At 40.6% G+C, this 20,765-nt stretch overlaps 1 protein-coding gene and 1 long non-coding RNA gene across 11 annotated transcripts in view; one reads left to right on the top strand and one right to left on the bottom strand.

The window, feature by feature from the left end:
* Positions 1-2,931, top strand: part of LOC309634294 — a 235,981-nt gene extending 233,050 nt beyond the window's left edge. The window contains exon 6 of the long non-coding RNA XR_014247939.1: positions 103-2,931. This is a non-coding gene — a long non-coding RNA (uncharacterized lncRNA). The remainder of the gene's footprint in view (positions 1-102) is intronic.
* ZNF462 (zinc finger protein 462) overlaps positions 1-20,765 on the bottom strand; it is a 148,958-nt gene that overhangs the window by 5,675 nt on the left and 122,518 nt on the right. For all 10 annotated transcript variants that reach the window (XR_014247866.1, XR_014247867.1, XM_082403717.1 and 7 more), the window contains exons 10-11: positions 19,161-19,384; positions 2,940-3,072 (exon numbers count right to left, since the gene is read on the bottom strand). Coding sequence is in view for 8 of the 10 variants with exons in the window: in XM_082403717.1 (XP_082259843.1) it covers positions 2,940-3,072; positions 19,161-19,384 (357 nt within the window). In the remaining 2 variants the exon portion in view is untranslated. The remainder of the gene's footprint in view (positions 1-2,939; positions 3,073-19,160; positions 19,385-20,765) is intronic.

Raw genomic sequence — 20,765 nt, 5'->3', positions numbered from 1 at the left:
GAATGCCTTCCTAACTCCTCCCAGCTGCATAATGAGAGGGGGTGGGGAGGGTCCTGCTTGGGTTCATGTTGATTTCTTCACGCCTGGTTTCTTCTCTTTCAGATTCCCTCTGAGCTGCCTTCTGAGGCAGGACCTGCAATGTGGCCACAGTCAGTCCCCTCCCTGGTTCTCGTGCTGGGAAAGGACGCTGGGAACGGGGTAGCTCCAAGGACGTGAGCCCCCCGAACTGAGCGCCCGATGAGCGTCTACACTGCCAACGCGGGGCCTGCTCCTGGCACACTCACTCGCTTACCCTTAGGAAACATGAAACCAGCCACCTATTCTTTCCAAGGGCTCATGCTGTTTCATCCTCAAAGGAGGAGGCCAGTCATTACCTGTCACACATCAAATGGCTCTCCATTAGCCCCGAGAGCTGTGCTAAAGCCACCTCCCGCTCTCTACTCCTGGAAGACAGAACGTCTGGCAAAAACACCCCGAGGCTATTGTGTGCCGGTTCTTCTGGTTGGCAAGAATACACCTAGATGGTGGAAAATTGATTCAAAGGCAATGAGACAAAGGAGGCTGTTCTTTCAAGGATCGGGTGAGGGGTACGGGAAGGTTCTTGCTAGTAATTCCCATTAACGTTACTAGAAGTGACTCATGTAATTCCCCCACCCTCTGAGAGAGGAATACAGGCTTCTCCCCACCAAGACTTTTTTCCCCATGCTGTTAAGGCTCACGAATGTGGATGCTAAACTTTCCAGGGACAGGCGATCAGACACCATGAAGTTCTTTCCAGGCAAACAGAGCTGGTCTGATGCCACAGTGCTCGTGCGAGGGGGCGGCCAGGCTGGGCAAGCAAGGGAACGTGCCTGGTGCTCTCACATCTAACTGCCATCTTTTTCTTCTCATTGTCTACGCTTTTATTTTAGAGGCGTCACAGGGGAGGGGAGGACTAAAAGGGGTTCTTGCCTCTGCAATACTTATAACCTGTACAATCATGTGTGCTCGGCTCTAGAGATTAAAAAGTCATGGTACCCGATGAGGAATAGTTCATTTCCTGGAGAGGAACGGTAGGGCACAGAGCACCATGAAGAAAAGGAGCCTGTGTACCCTCTGTCACAAGCATCCTCTTCCAGAGAACTCTGGAAACAGTGCACAGACGTTAAAGAATTCATCACTGAGAACATATTTGTGAAACGCTAAAAAAAATAAAGGAAAAGAAAATTAAAAAACCATGCTTCTCAGATCACAGCCATTTTCCTTGTAAGAAACAGATTACTACAGCCCCTACTAACAAAAGCTGTAACATGACAAGGGCAATCAGTCTATATGGTGCGGGTGTTCTATTTATCCATTTAGCACGGGCATGGGGGTTCAGGAGCCAAACTGGATCCCCACTCAGCAAATCTGTGGTCTCCTACTACGGCAGAGGTGAAAGATGGTGGGCGAGGGGATGGGGCTGGAAGTCAGGGCAAGTCAGGAAGAAGAACAGGGAGAACCTCAGGGGGAAGTGGCCACCAAGTCGGCTTTCTTAGGCTTGCAGACTGACCAAGCAAGAAAAACCAAGAAATTCCGCAAAAGTGCACCTTACAGTGAGGCCCTAAGGGCCACTGGATTGACAGAATTCAGGAGCAGGTTCCCTTCAATGAGAACATCCCGCTGTCCAAAGGGTACGGGAGACGGTATGTAGTGTAAAAGACATTTTGCCTTTGGAGCCAGAAGACAGACTCAACCACCAGTGGTTTTTTTTTTTTTTTTTTTTAAAACTTTGAACAAGCTCTTAAGTATCCTGGGCCTTTGTTTCCCCATTTGTAAAAATGGCAATAATACCATCTACATTGCAGGGTTTTATCATTATCATTAGCTGGTTACTATGTTCTAGGAACTAGACTAACGTTTGTGTGCTCTCTCATTTAAGATTTACGCAACCCTAGGAAGTGACGTTGGTATTATAAGGATGATGAATGCACAAGGAGATAAAATAATTTACCCAAAGTCATATAACCAACAAGTAGCAGAACTGGGAGCCAAATCCAGACAGACCAACTGCAGAGCCCTCTAACATTATGCAAGATTAAGGGAAAAAGGTATAAAAACCACCAACACTGGGCCTGGCACATCACGATGCTCAGTAATGGCAACTAATACCATTCTTCTCATCACTGGGATGATGTCTATCACATTTATTTCTCAGGTCTAGGTTATCCACGTGCTTTTGATAAATCTGCAATAACTAAAGTAAGACATCCCAACCTATATTCTTCACGTATAGTCTTGGGTTTTCCACAAGATTCTATGTTGAGCAATATAGAATACCAACTCTAGATCATGTAAACGTTATGTCTACAACTAAATATACTTTGAAAAACTTGACTTTGAAAATAATGATAGACTCACAGAAAGTTGAAAACTAGTACAAAACTACCACAAAAGCTTTCCCTGTAAACACAGCCAAATAAAAGCCCCTGGTCTCTCTCTCTCTTTACAAAGCAAAAGCAGTAGCAAGGGGGTTAAGAGGAGGACCGTGCAGAAGGACACATAGAGAGAGCTCAAGCCCCCTGCAGCTCCCCCAGCCCAGCAGTGTACACCCCAGCAGAAGCAATTTTAAATAAGCGTTCAATTGGAAGCTCATTTACATTCCTCAGTAGCTTTTACAGGACCATCCATCTTGCCGTCTGTCCTTATTCTGCAGATTCCCTAGATACCAGTTTTCCTGAATAAAAAACCAATCATCGCCACGTATTTTTTAACGAATATATTTCCTGGGAGTTTCTAGAGCCGGTACTACTTTACAAGACACAGCCCCTGGCGTGTTTCTTAAGTCAGTCTGCTCCGCGACTCAATGAAGAGGGGCCATTCCTTCTGTTACCCCTACAACAACCTTCTGCCTCCCCTTCCGTCTCAGCACGGCCGAGCTGGATGCCAGCCGGGGCTCAGAGGGCAGGGAAGGGACCTACCTCTGTCATCAGCCTTGCTGTTCATTTCTTCTTCCTTGTCCTCCTCATCACTGCTGGAGCTCTCCATCTTCTCCTTCATCTGTTCCAGCTGATCCAAGTTGACTCGTCCAACCAGCTCAAAGTTACGGCTTACCTGAAAAAGACCCAAACAGACAGTGGAATCACAAACCACAACTGAATGCGGTTCTCCCCGGAGGACAGAACTTTCCAACGTCATTTTCCTGTGGGTGAGCTTTTAGAGCCAGGACCAAATAACCCCAGTGCCTAAGAGGTCCTTTCTTCACGTTGACTCTCTCAGAGGTGTACCTGCCATTTACTTCCACATTCATTTTCACCGGAAGTGTCAACACCGGACCTTCCTTACCAAGTTCAGTAAGAAACATGAGCTATCGTCAGCAGAAAATCAAAAGTATCGTGAAGCCTGGGGTGTAGAGTAGGTGTCCAATAAACATTTTTGGAGTTGAATTCAAGGATGTACCCTCCGTAAACTACCCAAATTGTGGTTTCCTTCCCCTTTCTGGGAATGTGGCCTTTTCTGATTTTGGCTTTTGGAAACATGTATAAGAAGTGTCATACATGCATATTTATGAAGTTATGTTTCTGGAGGTGAAGTGACTCTGTAAGTAACCTGAAAACTAGCAGTGAGAGTCACAACATTTCCACCATGAGCCTATCAACCTGGAGGGCTGTGGGCTGTCCTAGCTTTGACCAAATGACAGCTATTCGATTCCTAACTCCAGTTTAGATGTAAGACAATATTGGTACTGTTTAGTGTTACTAGTGTTTCTGAAGCTGACCACAGCCTATTCATCACAGCTGGGGATTATCTGAGAAAAATCTAGATGACAAATCCCTAAAAACCCTTTTAAAGTGTTAACTATGGCTGATTTTTGTTTACATAAAACGTGGTTAGAATAATGTGGGAATCCAAACTGTCTTCAAAATATCATCCAAGAGAAATAAAAATCCACCCTGAGAAAACTCTGTAAGGATATTCTGTTTGGCGTTCTCATGTCAATGGTAGTACAAAATGCAACCCTCTTCAATTAATCTATTTTCAGAACTTCTTCAGTTGCATGCATAGAATTATCAGCAACGACAGCACAGGAGTCTAGCCAACAAAATGACTCAAACCAATACAGTGATGGGTTCCGTGCTTCCCCTGTGGGGACCAGGGAAGGGGCCCATGAAGATAAATAAGACCCAGTTCTGGCCTCCAGAGGCTCAGAGTTTAGTTGAGGAGGGAAGACAGACTTCATTAATGAGACTCCAAGGCAGATTTCCATAGCTGCTACAGGAGAGAGCGTAATGAGGGCGCAGGAGAGGATAGGGAGCATTTACAAGACAGTTCCAAAATATTCCCTGGGACCAGCCTGGAACAAAGATGTGCTGAGAACCACCAATTCCATATGCCTGGCAGATGGAAACATCATCATCAACTGTGACAAATGCGAGAGAAAGAGCCTCAGAGCATCAGGGCCAACAGACAGTCCTGTGAAAAAGCTTAATACTGTCCCCACAACATCATGTTGGGAGTCGGCCGCGTTGAAAAGGAGCAAGAACACTCGGGATGAAAGCTCTCTTAAAGCAAGAGAAACAATCCATTGAATGAAATCCATGAAATCAGTTGACTTGGAAAACAACTCAGCATGAAGGTGGAAAAGACCTCTTCGTCAATCTCAGCACTAAACCCTCAGAGAAGGCAAATTCCTGTTTTGCTCATGAAAAAAAGTTTTAAAAATGAATAGACTAAGGTGAAGAGGAGGAAGTCAAGTTAGAATCTTTCTTCCTCTCTGAGTTCACAGTATCAGCCGGCAAAGGACTTGTGCACAAAGTACCTTCCTAATTAGGGCTTTATCTATTTACTATCCTCACTCCTACCGACCTATATAGATTTTTAAAAATTTATAACACAGAAGCAAAAAGGGAGGGCACAAGGAGCAGGAGCTTTGAAGTCAGACAGACCTGAGCGCAAGTTTCGGGTTTGCCGTGAACCATGAGACTCCGGGCAAATTACTGAACATAAATGTCCTCAGTGTCCTTGTTTGTAAAAGGGGGCCAGCATAGTACCCGAAACACAATAAATAGTTCACCAAATTGTGGTTTCCTTCCCCTTTCTGGGAATGTGGCCTTTTCCGATTTTGGCTTTTGGAAACATGTATAAGCATCGTAAATGCATATTTATGAAGTTATGTTTCGCCACAAAGTCTACATTTTAATCAAATAGCATTTATGACAAATATGTGAATAAAAGTTTTCTGGGTTGCCAGTTTTTTTCAGGAAAAGCAGGCAAGATTCCAATTGGCCTAATCTCAAAATATGCAAAGAAACAATATTTTGAAATGATCGGTACTTTAAAAGGCAGCCTTTTCCAATAGCTTTCTCCCTGCTTCAGCCAGGGCAACTATAAGCATGTAGAAGGTGCAGGAGAGGTGGGCATTGCCAGGAAACAAAAAAAATGAAACCAAGAAAGGCCAAAAGACAATCCTCAAACATCTTTAATCCAGCAGTTTGCATTCATTCATTCATTCATTCATTCAGGACTCCCAGGGGCCCTGCTGTATGCCAGGCCCTGTGCCTATCAAGGAACTCACAGTGACAGAAGGAGATCTGTCACCAAACCAAATGTTATTTTTTCTTTTCCTCCTTCCTGTTTCTTTTCCTTTTACAGGAAAACTGTTAGCATTTTGGATTCTGCACAATTTTATGAGTACATGACATTTTCATGGTATAACGTTCACCCGGGGCTCACCGAGGATTTATTTGTCCTAAAGATTTCTAAAATCTTTGTTTAAAAATAAGAATGAAAAATTTTGCTATGTAATTAGAAGATTTTAAATTAAAAACTCTTTATAGGGTTGAATTTTTACTATACTTTAAATCTCCAAACCAGCAATCCAGGATTAATCTTCACACAAAAGGAAGACTCCTTGCTGCACTTCTGAGCCACCGTCTCTTTCCTGTATTATTGCAAGCCCCTTCCCTCCCTCCCTGCTGGTTTCCCAGCGTCCATTCTCACCACCTCTTGCATCTAACCTCCAGGGCGGTCTGACTGAGTGATTTTTAAAAAAAAAATTAAATCTGCTCATGTCAGACTCCACTTGCCCTAAGGATGAAACCCCAACTTCTTACTGAGCTTTACATGTCCCCCCCGACTATCATCTTACCCCCTGGCCCAACCTCGCCCTCACACTGACTGCCCTTTGCTCCCACCACCCTGAGCTTACTGAGGTCCCTGGAACAGGCCAAGCTCTTGACTTTGTGCCTCTCTCCGCAGAGGCCATGTCCTCTGTGTGAAATTCTCTCAAGCCTGCCTCGCTCACATGGTGTCTCCTCAGCCTTCCAGCCTTGCTCCAATGTCACTGTATCTGGGGGACCTTCCCTCAACACCTCCTGGGTTAAATATCCTTGCTCTAGGCTTCCACAGCACCCTCCCCTCCCCTTTTATAACTCAGTGACTGTACAGCCCAGGGAACTAGATTCAATACCTTGTAATAACCTATATATGTGTGTAGAACTGAATCACTTTGCTATACATCCGAAACAAACAAACATTGTAAATCAACAATGGTGCGATTAAAAAAACCCTCAGAAATTAACTGTTTCTGGCCTGCCTCCCCAACAGAACTGCAAACTCCATGAAGACAAACACCCTGCAGCTTATTCACAACCAGATCTGCACTGGCCAGCGCAGTGTCCAGATTAGAGCAGGCACAGTTCTCACCTCTTGGATACTGGGTGTCTGCATTTTCATTTATTATATTTTTCTGTACTATAAATGTTTACAAAGAAAAACTAGAAAACAGAGAAACTCATTTAAAATCCAACCACCTATACATAATACCTGTGAACAAGTAGTTACATTTCTGTATTCCTGTTCTCTATTCACAGATGATTTACAGTGCTGCTTTATGATGCATGGTATGGCATAAATATCAATCTCTGTATACATCCATTTTTAATCACCACATAATACTTCGTCAAGTAGATATATTATAGTTTACTTGACTCTTCCCATGTGAGTTTACCTTTGGTTATTTCTGGCTTTTCACTATTAAAAATGCAACAATAAGCCTTATTATATACAAACCTTTCTTTCATGTTTAGTTTTAGCCATGGCAATCAGGGAAGAAAAAGAAATAAAAGGAATCCAAACTAGAAAAGGAGAAGTAAAACTGTCACTGTTTGCAGAAGACATGATACTATACATAGAAAGTCCTAAAGATGCTACCGGTAAACTACTAGAGCTCATCAATGAATTTGGTAAAATTTCAGGATACAAAATTAATACACAGAAATCTAGCATTTCTATACACTAACAATGAAAGATCAGAAAAAGAAATTAAGGAAACAATTCCACTTACCATCACATCAAAAAAGAATAAAATACCCAGGAATAAACCTACCTAAAGAGACAAAAGACCTGTACTCTGAAAACTATAAGACACTGATGAAAAACTGAAGATGACACAAACAGATGGAAAGATATACCACATTCTTGGATTGGAAGAATCAATATTGTCAAAATGACTATACTACTCAAGGCAATCTACAGATTCAGTGCAATCCCTATCAAATTACCAATGGCACAGAACTAGAACAAAAATTTTAAAAATTTGTATGGAAACACAAAAGACCCCACCTGAATAGCCAAAACAATCCTGAGAAAGAAAAATGGAGCTGGAAGAATCACACTCCCTGACTTCAAACTATACTACAAAGCTACAGTCATCAAAACACATTTTTGTTCTGGCACAAAAATAGAAATATATAGATCAATGGAACAGGATAGAAAGCTCAGAAATAAACACACACACCTATGGTCAATTAATCTACGACAAAGGAGACAAGAACATATGATGGAGAAAAGACAGTCTCTTCAATACTGGACAGCTACATGTAAAATAATGAAATTAGAACATTCTCTAACACCATACAAAAAAATAAACTCAAAATGGATTAAAGACCAAAATTTAAGACTGGATACTGTAAAACTCTTAGAGGAAAACATAGGCAGAACACACTTTGACATAAATTGCAGCAATATCTTTTTGGATCCACCTCCTAGAGTAATGAAAATAAAACAGAAACAAACGAGACCTAATTAAACTTAAAAGCTTTTGCACAGCAAAGGAAACCATAAACAAAACAAAAAGACAACCCACAGAATGGGAGAAAATATTTGCAAATGAAGAAATTGACAAGAGATTAATCTCCAAAGTATACAAACAGCTCATGCAGCTCAGTAACAGAAAAAACAAACAACCCAATCAAAAAATGGGCAGAAGATCTAAATAGACATTTCTCCAAAGAAGACATATAGATGGCCAAAAAACACATGAAAAGATACTCAACATCACTAATTATTAGAGAAATGCAAATCAAAGCCACAGTGAGGAATTACCTCACACCAGTCAGAATGGCCATCATCAAATAATCTACCAACAATAAATGCTGGAGAGGGTGTGGAGAAAAGGGAACCCTCCTACACTGTTGGTGGGAATGTAAACTGGTACAACCACTATGGAGAACAGTATGGCGGGTCCTTTAAAAACTAAAAATAGAACTATCGTATGATTCAGCAATCCCACTCCTGGGCATATACCCAGAGAAAACTATAATTCAAAAAGATACATTCACCCTAATATTCATTGCAGCACTATTTACACTAGCCAAGACATGGAAACAATCTAAATGTCCAACGACAGATGAATGGATAAAGAAGATGTGGTATAGGGACTTCCCTGGTGGGCCAGTGGGTAAAACTCAGTGCTCCCAATGCAGGGGGCCCAGGTTTGATCCTTGGTCAGGGAACTAGATACCGCATGCATGCCGCAACTAAGAGTCCACATACCGCAACTAAGAAGCCTGCATGCCTCAACTAAAGATCCCACATGGTGCAACGAAGATCCTGTGTACCGCAACTAAGACCCAGCGGAGCCTAAATAAATAGATAAATTAATCAATTAAAAGATGTGGTATGTGTGTGTACACACACACACACACACACACACACACACACACAAACACACACACACAATGGAATATTACTCAGCCATAAAAAAGAATGAAATAATGCCAATTGCAGCAACATGGATGGGCCTAGAGATTATCGTACTAAGTAAGTCAAACAGAAAGACAAATGTCATATGACATCACTTACATGTGGAATCTAAAAAATGATACAAATGAACTTATTTACAAAACAGAAATAGACTCACAGACTTTGAAAACACATTTATGGTTACCAAAGGGAAAAGGTGGGGGGAGGGATAAATTAGGAGTTTGGGATTAACATATACACACTACGGTATATAAAACAGATAATCAACAACGATGTACTGTATAGCACACGGAACTCTATAATAACCTATATGGGAAAAGAATCTGAAAAAGAATGGATATACGTACATATATAACTGAATCACTTTGCTATACACCTGAAACTAACACAACATTGTAATTCAACTATACTCCAATTTAAAATAAAAAAAATTTTTTTAATTTTTAAATTAAAAATAGAAAAAAAAGAAAAAAATGCAGTAATAAGCCTTATTGTATATAAACCTTTCTTTTATATTTAATTTTAATTTTATAGGCTAAATACTCAGACGTGAAATTACAGGGTCAAAGTCAAATGGTATACAGATTTTATATTAAAGTTCCAATATATTTCTAAGTTTGCTTCTAAAATGATCATACTTGTAGTGATTACATTCTGGATCTAGAAATTGGTGGGTATCTGACCAAATTCTTAATGGGACAGAGGACATATGGAGGGACATTCACTTTCTTCTTTAGAGATGAGAAGCAATTTATCACCTTGTTTCCCAAAAGCCCACAACAGAGAGAGAAAGACAGCAAGGCTGAGTTTGAGTTCTAGAACCTGGCTCCTTAGAGCCTTCTGAAGGCAAAAGAAGCCATCCATGTTTTTAAAGGGTAGGCTGTTCAAACACACAATCACTCAGACTGTAAAACTATGTGCAGATCCTTATATCTCGTGAAACTTATTTGTGAATGCCCAGGAACTGAAAGTCCCCCATAAAGGCCGCTAACTCAGAGTTGTGTGAAAAGCTGTCCAGTAAGGAGGTGAGATGAACTGCCAAAGACCAGCAAAAGCTTTACCCCTTAACACTGAAGCGGAGATGCTGTAAACCGTTCAATGCTCATGCTTAATGTTCAGGCTTCACCACTACACCTGTCTTTTTGGTTGCTGCTTTTTACCCATTCAGCAAAATGGTTTCTATCTGTCCCCAGCATACGAAAGAATTTCCATACTCGAGTCTTATTCTAAGGGGAGGAGTGTTATGTGATTTACAAATATAACCAAGTTGCACATGCATTTTCATGCTGCCCTGGGGGGCAAACCCAGTCTTATAGGAAAGACTGATATAACCTTGCTTGTTAAGGAAAGAATGAAGTTGGACACCCACGTCTTCAGATTGCTTAGCAAACATTAAGTGGGGGAGATGGTGATGAAGAAAAATCCACGTAATGTTTCCAGAGTCCCCCTCCTACTGACTTAACACTTGTACCTTCAAAAAGAGACATCCAACCAGGATGTTCACATCACCTAATAGTGTGTGTTCATGTTAAAAAGAAAGGCCAAGTGAACTTTTTACTTCTGGAAAAAGTGACAGCAGAGAACATGGAAAAACTGTCTCTTACATCAGAAGTGCCCATCTCAGTCACAAACTGACAATGTGTAGTATTGCAAAGATTTTAAAGGACTTATGGCCCAGGCAGGCAAACTTGTTCTGTGAAGGGCCAGTTAAGCGAGTTTTTTAGGCTTCCTGGACCATATGGTCTGTCACAACTACTCAATTATCGTGTAGCTTGAAAGCAGCCACAGATAATACGGAAATGGGTGAGCATGGCTGTGCTCCAATAAAACTATATTCAGGGACACTGAGATGTGAATGCTGTATAATTTCACATGTCATGAAATATTACTCTTTTGATTTTTTTCAACCATTTAAAATTGACAAAACCATTCTTAGCTGGCGGGCCATATAAAAACAGGCAGTGGGCCAGATTTAGTCCATGGGCCAGAGTCTGCCCACCCCTGACTTATGATTATCAGGTGGTTTGCCCAGCACATCCCCTTTGCCTGTCTCTGAAAGTCAGAATGAGAATGAGGGAAAGGAATCAGTGGGAGAAAGGGTCAGCAAAGCACTGTCTCTACGAATTCTTACAGGAAGGTGGTCAAAGACGCAGGTGAAAGTCCTAACTTCTCTGCTAAGAACATTTCTATCAGAGCTCTTATAAAAGCTTCTAGAAAAGATATTCAGCTCAGTGTATTACAGTCCTATGGAAGGTGAGCCATGACACCATACTTGCCTTGCATTATGCTGCCCTCCTATTTTATAGATATCTTTATCCAGCACTTAACACGCTGATTGTGATTCTCTGTTTAAGCTTATCTCATCTGCTTGCTTATAAACTCTTCCAGGGTAGCAACTGTTTATTTAGTTTTACAGGCTCAGTGCAGAGTATAAGGCCAGTCATCTAGTTGACACACAATACATGTTATTTGAATCTACCAGTAACATAAAATCCCATAGGTGATCATAGAGTATAAAGAACTTCATAATATTGCATGCCATGATACAAATTTGCTTGCTAATGAGAATAAAATTGGACATTTTCTAAAAGATTTTGTTTCAATGCTTACCAAATAATCTACTATAGGCTAAAAATTAATCCAGTAGTTTTCCCATGTATCACTTAACCCTTATGATCATTCTGTAAGATATGTATTATCTTCCATATTTGTAGATGAGGAAAACAGGACACAAAGCAAGTAAGTGATAAAGCCAGGATTAGAACTCACATCTTCAGATGACATAGCTCCAGCTTTCCTCATTAGAATGCAGATCATCTGTCGAAATGTAAATTTGCTTACAAAATATGGAAACATTATCCATGGGATACTGGCTGAACACAAGAAGAAGGAAGAAAAAAGTACTGTGACAATAATATTCGATTCAAAATTTGGTGGGATAAAGCAGCAGAATCTTTTGAGAATATTTTCTTCAAAATAAAAACCTTTCTAAGAACGGTAAGAATAAAGGATGGTAAAGTATCAGAAGGGTATGGAGCACAGAAGTCAAGGAGACTATCTACTTTCTTTTGCCATCATTGAGTTAGAACAGAAAACATGCTTCTGCCAGACCTGACTTAGCAAAAGTCCAGACAGAATCAATCATTTTGAGAATCTCAGCACAGCCCCAGTCACAAGTACTCAAGATAGCCAAGTGAAAGGCATCATTAAAGTCAAACAACTTTGCTGTCGGCCAACTGAGCTGCTGCCAATCTCCTGAACTCGAAATCCAGACACAAAGATGCCGATGATGCTGTCATGTTTTGCTTATTTGAACAAATAGGATACTTACAATTTCTCATTTGAAAAGTGATTTCATTTATTTATTTATTTAGCAACCAGCTACTGGCGACTTTATTGTATGCAGGGCACTATGGTTAGATTTGGGAAGAAAAGAGAGGTAAATAATGTGGTTTCCATTTTAAGACTGTTGCATCCAGTGGCAAGACAGAGCCTTGTTAAGAGTTAAGTGCAGGGCTTCCCTGGTGGCGCAGTGGTTGGGAATCTGCCGGTCAATGCAGGGGACATGGGTTCGAGCCCTGGTCCGGGAGGATCCCACATGCCGCGGAGCAACTAAGCCCGTGCACCACAAAAAAAAAAAAAAAAAAAAAAAAAAAGAGTTAAGTGCAAGTTGAGGCAGCATGAAACACATGCCTTAATAGAGGAAGATGGAAAGTTCTATGGAAGCCTGGGAGCTGGGGCCATTCATTTTGGCTGGAGACTTTAGTGGATAGTTTCAAAGGTTATAGGCAAAGAACATCTTCAAATGTCTACTTGAGAAATATCTTCTAAGGTTCTGCCAGGCACACCCCCTCTGAATATGACCACACCTCTTGCTCATCTACCTCTGATTTATCTTCCAAAATACATGAAAGAAGCAGGTCCACGGTTGACAAATCAAGAAGCAACTAACATGAGGGAGAGCAAGGATGAAATGACATAATCTTCTGGAAAAACCTTCAGCTTGCAGGAATCTACAGAGTTGATAAAGCTAGAGATGCCAGTACTTGGTTCAGAAATTAAACGCAGTCCAAAAAAACCATGGCCAAAGGTGTATTTTATGATTTGGAGTTGGGGAAGGTTCTTTGTTTTATTTCTTCTCATTCCCTTTGCTGGAAACAAATATTCTATGTGACTTTTTTGCCCCTGCGGATTTCACTAGTCCAGAAAGCAGAACAATTTTATTGGAATAAGTCAAATGTTGGCAATTCCTCCTGAGGTGAATGTTCTGCTGCTTCCCCTAAACTGACAGAAAGTAGGAGATGCGAGTTCCTTAGAGTTCAGCTGCCTGAGGCTCCATCTGTATAAAAAACTAAAAACATTTCAAAGTAAATTCAATTAGTGAATGTGTATTGCCTGAATAGACTATCCTTCTAAATTTCATACAGCGAACATGACAATTTTACGAGCAAAGCAAGTTAGAGATAATATATTTTTATGTTCCTTAAACTAGCAAAGAGACTTCAGAACCATAAAGAACGCTAACAAGGTATTGCATATACTTAAACTTTCTTCAAAGAAAAATATATGTGTGTTTTTCCAAATGTGAGAAGTGCGAGGTTTGGTTTTTTTCATGACTTCAAGGTTCCTAGAAATGTTACCTCTTCATCTTGCACCAGCATTGCTAATAAATGGCACTACTGACATATGATTTCATTCTCTGTGTGTGTGTGTGTGTGTGTGTGTGTGTGTGTGTGTGTGTGTGTGAAAGAGAGAGAGAGAGAAAGAGGGAGGAACATAAGGAGGGAGGGACTGAAAGAATAGAATAGTCCGCCTCTAGAAGACCTAGTGAGATAGAAAAAAGACAGGGAGTTGAAGGATGAAAAACTAAAAGTTCAGATAGCCTGTACTGTTTACTTTAGATTCCAAGAGATTTACAAGTGATTCCTTGTTCACTGGTACAAAGATAAAGATCTAGGAAGACAAGATTCTGTGTCACCTAAAAAAATGAAGGTGCTAAAACAAAGAGAAAAAAATGAATGTGCTGATTGTCACCCCTTTCTACTTCACCTTGGCTTCTGAGGATAAACACAGCAGTGTAAATCCAGGGCACTTGAGAATTTGGTTCTTCAGCGGAATGGTTTATTTGACTTCAAGGATGCTTCCTGCTGAACCAGTATTCTGTCTAGTCCATGAATGATACAGTCTGACATCTTCAGAGACATTCCTGAGGTTTACAAGCTTTGCAGGCAGAATTCAGGAGTCCAGTTTTGAATATCCAGTTCTGTTTAATGATGAAATCCTTTGACTGAAAATACATCCTACAGTGTCTTTTTAATTTCTTGTATAGATTCTCTCCACCACACAAAATCACCTAAAGCTATTCGTGGAAGAATGTAATGAGCAATGCACACAACACATTGTTCTGCTAGAAAACAGTAAACCTTAGTTTAGAACCAACTGCTAAGTCTACTGCACATTTTATTTTTGGCAGTTTACACGTTCCTCTGGATCTCTGCATCTTTATGGATCTATCTGTTCTCAGGATCAACTTTATAAGAAAAGACTGCAGAAAATTAACATTTACTGAGGACCTACCATGTGTCAGGTCCTGGGGAACTTGCATCTTTTAGGTATTAAGGTGTAATTTACTTACCATAAAATTAATCCATTTTAAATGAACATTTTTAAATGAACATTTCAATGAGTTTTAGTAAATGTGTACATTTGTACAACCTTCCACAATCTTCTTCTATTACTCTAAGAAATACCCTCATACCCTCTGCAAGCAATCCCTGCTCCAAACCTACAGCCTGAAGCAACTTCTGACCTGCTTTGTCTCCTCAGTTCTGCCTTTTCTAGAAACCATACAATATGTAGTCTTTTGTGTCTGGCTTCTGTCCATTTAACATGATGATTCTGATATTTAGCCATATTGTTACATGTATCAGTAGCTAATTTTTTTATTGATAAGTAGTATTCCATTGTATGGATATAGCACATTTTGTTTATGCAATGACTTTATGTGGGAGTAGACTTGCTGGATCAAATGGTAAAGTGTATGTTTAACTTTTAAACAAATTGCCAAAATGCTCAAAAGTAGATGTGCCATTATACACTGCATTCAGCCCTGTGTGAGATTTCCAGTTTCTCCACAACCTTGCTAACACTTTGATGCTATTGGTCTTCTTAATTTCAGCCACTCTAGTGGAGAGGTAGTGATGGCTTACTACCTAATTTGCATTTAATTTGCATTTCCTTAATGATGTCTTAATTTGCATTTCCTTAATGATGAGTCCTATTAAGCATCTTTTCACGTGATCATTTGCCTTTTGTATATCCTCATGGGTAAAGTGTCTATTCAGATCTTTTTCTCATTTTTAATTAAATTGTTAATCGTCTTATTACTGAGTTGTAAAAGTTCTTTATATATTTTGGTTAAACTCCTTTGTTAGATAGTTATTTTGCAAATATTTGCTTCCAATCGGTTGCTTGCCTTTTCATTTTCATAATGGTGTCTTCTGAAGAGCAACAATTTAATTTTGATGACATCTACTTTATTGAATTTTTTCTTTTAATGTTCACAGCTATTGTATCATACCTAAGAATTTTTTCCCAAGAGACATTTGAGTGATGTAAGAGTCAACAACCACTATTTTCCATATAGAAATCCAATGGTAACAGCACTATTTGTTGAAAAGCTATCTTTTCCTTATTCCCTTGGCACCTCTGATGAACATCAACCGGCCATATATATTAGGGTTTATTTCTGGACTTTTTCTTCTGCACCACTGATCCACACATCTGTCCTTATACCAATACCACACTTTCTGGATTACTGTAGCTTTATAGTAAAAGTTTTGAAATCAGGAAGGGTGAGTCATCCAATTTTGTTCTTTTTTCATACTGTTCAGGCTATTCTAGGTCCCTTGCATTTCCATATACATTTTAGCATCAGTCTGTCAATTTCTACCAAAGAAAAAAGCCTACTGAGATTTTGATACATTGATTACACTGAATCTGTAGATCAGTTTGGGAAGCATTACCAATATTGAGTCTGCTAATCCATGAGTATGGTATATATTGCATTAACTTAGTTCTTTTATTTCTCTCAACAACATTTTGTAGTTTTCAGCATATAGCTTTCACAGTTCTTGTTTATTCTTAAGCATTTTTATTCTTTTTGATATTATAAATGAAACTGATCTTCTTAAAATTTCATTTTTTCAGATTGTCCATTACTAGTATATAGAAATATAATTGGCGTTTGTATATTGATCTTATATCCTTCAATTCTGCTAAACTCACTAATATTCTAGTACCTTTTAAAATAGATTATTTAGGATTTTCTACCTACAGAGATCACACTGTCTGTGAACAAAAACAGTTTTATTCCTTCCTTCCTTTCCAATTCTTATGGCTTTAATTTCTTGTTCTTGCCTCATTGTTCTTGACTTCTGTATTTCAATCATTAGCAAACTTGTCTTTAGTACATTGTTTACCGATACTCCTATACCCTTTTCATGAATGCTGAAATCAGGCTTTTGTATATCCTTCACCCCAATGAATGACCACTTTTAATTAGTGCATAATGTCACTGCCTATCAGTCAAAAATTCACTTTCAGCAGCACTGCTGTCTATGTTTATAAAATAGTGTTTGGATAATTATTTCAAAAATTCAAATTGCATTTTGTATTCATCACTTAGAAAAGAAGGAACAGTTAATAAGCACGAGCCTCAAACTTCACAACGATTGAGACAAAGATGAAAATCATTAGGCATGCTGAGAGTGGCAATTCTTTAGCCTCAATTAGGTGCTTGTTGGACTTAATAAGCTGGTCAACCATGAGAGGGAGTAAGATTAAAGAATCGAACATGGCATAATGAAAATATAACATATCAAAGACCATGTCTAAAATGCAAAGTAGAGTTAGTGATTTTATAGTCCATTTTAGGTCTTTAGGGACATAACTGCCTTTCTGATAGGTTGTTGTTATATTTGAGCACAGTTCAATTCACAAATAGACTGAGACGTGCCTCTCAAAGTGTGGGAAATACCAGGACTTCATTTAATCTTACAAAACTTCTGAGAAGAGTATACTGATTCCCATTTAGAAATCAGGAAACAGACAGAGAAATTGAAGTAACCTGCTGTACAGTAAATGGTGGAGACAAAATTCAAACCTAGGTCTGTTTGGCTCCAAAAGTTCTAAACTGGGCTCCTAGTTTCCTGAGTAACCCATTTGCTTGACGCATATTCCAAAGCCCCATGTTTCCGCCTGCTTTCACATCTGGTATGGTTTCTAGCCTTCTCTGGAGTTCTCCAGTGACTCACAGCTACTGTGCAACCATTGGGGAAGAATCTACCTTCCTGGTTTGCTCTGTCCCAAAAAACCAGTCTGATGGCTTCAACACTATAATAAAAAGGTGGTTACATAAATAAGACACATGTGCATAAATGTAGAAAGCTTAGCTTGAGATAGATGAGTGATTTTCCTTTCAGTTTTGGGGCAGAAATGCCCAGGAAGTTTGGATAAGAAAGGGTATTGAAATTTTTAAGCGAGGTAATTCAGGCTTTTCTTCTCTGCTTTCATTTTTGGGGAGACACATTAGGAAATGAATGCATTCCAAAGCAGAAAAGTTAGCATCAAACCATTAAATTGTGGATGGGTGATAAAGCTCAGCCTTCTCTCTCAACACCTCACAGAAAAATTCTAACCCTTGGGTGCAGATGACTCAGACAGGAATCTTTATAACTTGGGTTTGTAAGTCCAGAAAAGAGAAGCTGTTATTTCCACTGACAGTATACAGAGCAAGGAAAAAAGGAAACAGTATCAAAAGTGCTTCTCATTGTGCCTTAGGTAAACACTCACTAGATGTTTTGGATTTGTTGGTTAATTAGAAAACATTTCAATAGGCTGTTTTCATGAAACAAATACTAATCATCCCTACCCCCCCCAACACACACTCCCCCACACTCTGGACAATATACAAAACCAGAAACAACTGTCTCAACTCCTGATGTGCCACACAAGTCCTCAGAGAAGTCAGGAAACCATCTGGGATGATTTTACCCTCTGATCAGCAGACTTCTGGAAGAGAATTCTTTTTCATAAACCCCTTATTTTATGTCCTGTACTAATCTGTTCCCTCCACAAATAAAACACATATTGTACAGTCCTTACAATGTTCAGACATGAATAGCAAAGCCTTGGAAAATTTTTGTAGTCAGCAATATATCAGAAACAACCTACATGACTGAGGGACACACCAGCAGAGCCATCAGATAGAATAGGGGCCGGCAACTAAGGGTCCACAGCCTGTCGCCTAATTTTGTAAATAAAGTTTTATTGGAACACAGCCATGCCCATTCATTTTTGTCTTGTCTAGGGCTGCTTTCTTGCTACAAGGGCAGAGTTGAGTAGCTGCCACTGAGACCATCTGGCCTGCAAAGCCTAAACTATTTACGATCTAGCCCTTTACGGAAAAAGTTCATCAACTCTTGTGATAATACATTTAAAATAAATACTCCAGTTAGGGTAAGTTAAGAACAAGAAAGGGAAGATATACTCTTTCATGTAAGGTAGAATCATAATTAAATAAAACAAAGGAAAGTGGGCATAGAAGAGACCAAAAATGTTAAGCAGTTGGATGCGGGGGTAGCATTACAGGTGGTTCTCTCTCCCCCATCTACGTGTTCCACTTTTCTAAAACGACCTTACAGTTCTTTTATAAAAGAATAGGGCTTCCCTGGTGGCGCAGTGGTTGAGAATCTGCCTGCCAATGCAGGGGACATGGGTTCGAGCCCTGGTCTGGGAAGATCCCACATGCCGCGGAGCAACCGGGCCCGTGCACCACAACTACTGAGCCTACGCGTCTGGAGCCTGTGCTCCGCAACAAGAGAGGCCGCGATGGTGAGAGGCCCGCGCACCGCGATGAAGAGTGACCCCCGCTTGCCGCAACTAGAGAAAGCCCTCACACAGAAACGAAGACCCAACACAGCCAAAATAAATAAATAAATAAATTTTAAAAAAAAGAATAAACTGAACCTCATTTTAAACATTACTTTGGCGCGTTGTCTCTGTCTTGCACACAGTGGGTGTGGCTAAATTTGGCCCGGCCCCTCCCCCAGGTGTGCTGGGGGGGGAGGGGGGGAGGAGGGAGGCCAGGCCCGTACCTTATGCTCGTCCCGAAGGTGGCTGTCCAGTTCCTCCGTGTGCTTGGTCTCATAGTAGCAGAGCTGGCATTTGTAAGGTTTCAGTTCATTGTGCTTTTCTATGTGTTGCTGGAGGCTCTCGTCACTGGAGCAGGTGAAGGTACACTTATCACAGCGGAAAACTACTCCCTGCAAGTATTTTGACAGTTTGGATCGGCATACTTCAATGGGGACAACACGCTCTTCTGTGGAAACAAATTGAATATAAAGATGGGAATTTTTACTGATGGAAGGCAGACGTCCTCTCTCGGGAGTACAAGGAGAGACTCACCCATCCACTGTTGCTACTTCTCACGGCTCCGGGTCCGTGAACTGCACACACATGCCCACCGTCCCTCCTCCAACCCCCAAATCAACACAGTCCGCTGGGACACGCAGTTGTTTCTAAGGCCGAAAGCTCTCTGTGTACTTAATACCCAGAATGACCTATAAATAGGGGTGGGCAGGCTGAAAGGTGTTGGCTGATTCCTGAACAGAGGTGATTAAAGGAAGAGAGAAGAACGGAATTTGTACCAACATGAACGATTATCAGCAGCAACCATCAACGCATCCTACTTCCTCAGCAAGTGGCATTTAGGCTGGACTTACAGATGTCTTTAAGGGGGAAGGAAAATGACATTCTCGGAGCACCTGTGTGCCACCACTGCGTACCTCCCTAGCTATTCTATTAGGCCAGAGTTATTCCCATTTTTACAAATTAGTAAAGCAAGGAACTGAGCTTTTAAGTAACTCTCCATGGGTCACAAACTCTGTAATTGCCTAAACCGAGATCCCCATGCCCATCTACCAAACCGCAAGTCTGTTGTTATTTCCCATCGTTTCCAATTCCATTCCTGTTTCCCCTTCCAAAATGTTCTCAAGGAGACTGTTTTCCTTTTCTTGAAACCAAGGGAATCTCTAATCTAAGTTCAAATCTGAAAACAAAGCATCCTGGACACTTTCATTCACTGAAACTCCAACTCCACCTTGGAAGAACTTAGGCAGATGAAATGGTTGCAGGCAGCCTTCCGGGGGAGAAAGGGGTGGCGTGGGAGATGTGGAGATGTGGAGGATTTGTGCCTTTACAGACAATCTGTAATCTGACTGTCACAAGGGAGAAAATAAAAGAGAGAGAGGATTTGGGTGCTTTTCCCATTCACATACCAAATGCTGTAGGGCTGGAAGTGTGTGTGCTTGTTTATTTTGTGCTCTCTCACCCTTGTGTTTAGCTGCTCAAGTTAAATTTCACACCAGTCTGCCCAGAGTTTCGGCACACGCGCCAGATATCCATAACTGGGATAAAATTAAAATCTGTGCTATTTATGCAAGGATCAAATATAGCGTGTGCTTTCATGCTGTGTCTGAATTTCAGAAGACTCTGAAAGTTTACAGATGGACACACACAACATATATTATCTAGAAACAGCAATGTATTAGTAAGCCCGGAAAGCGTGCTGTATCCTCAGAGTCGCCGAGTGGCAACATTTCCAGAGCATCAGGATGTGTGCGCTGAAGCCGCTCACCCTGGGAGCCCTCCCTTTGCTGCTGGCCTCTGTTCGGCCCCTGGGGAATTCTCCCACCTGAAGC

Source organism: Balaenoptera borealis, assembly GCF_965194805.1.
Source record: "Balaenoptera borealis genome assembly, chromosome: 8".
Lineage (NCBI taxonomy): Eukaryota > Metazoa > Chordata > Mammalia > Artiodactyla > Balaenopteridae > Balaenoptera > Balaenoptera borealis.
This window is presented reverse-complemented; position numbering and strand designations above follow the sequence as displayed.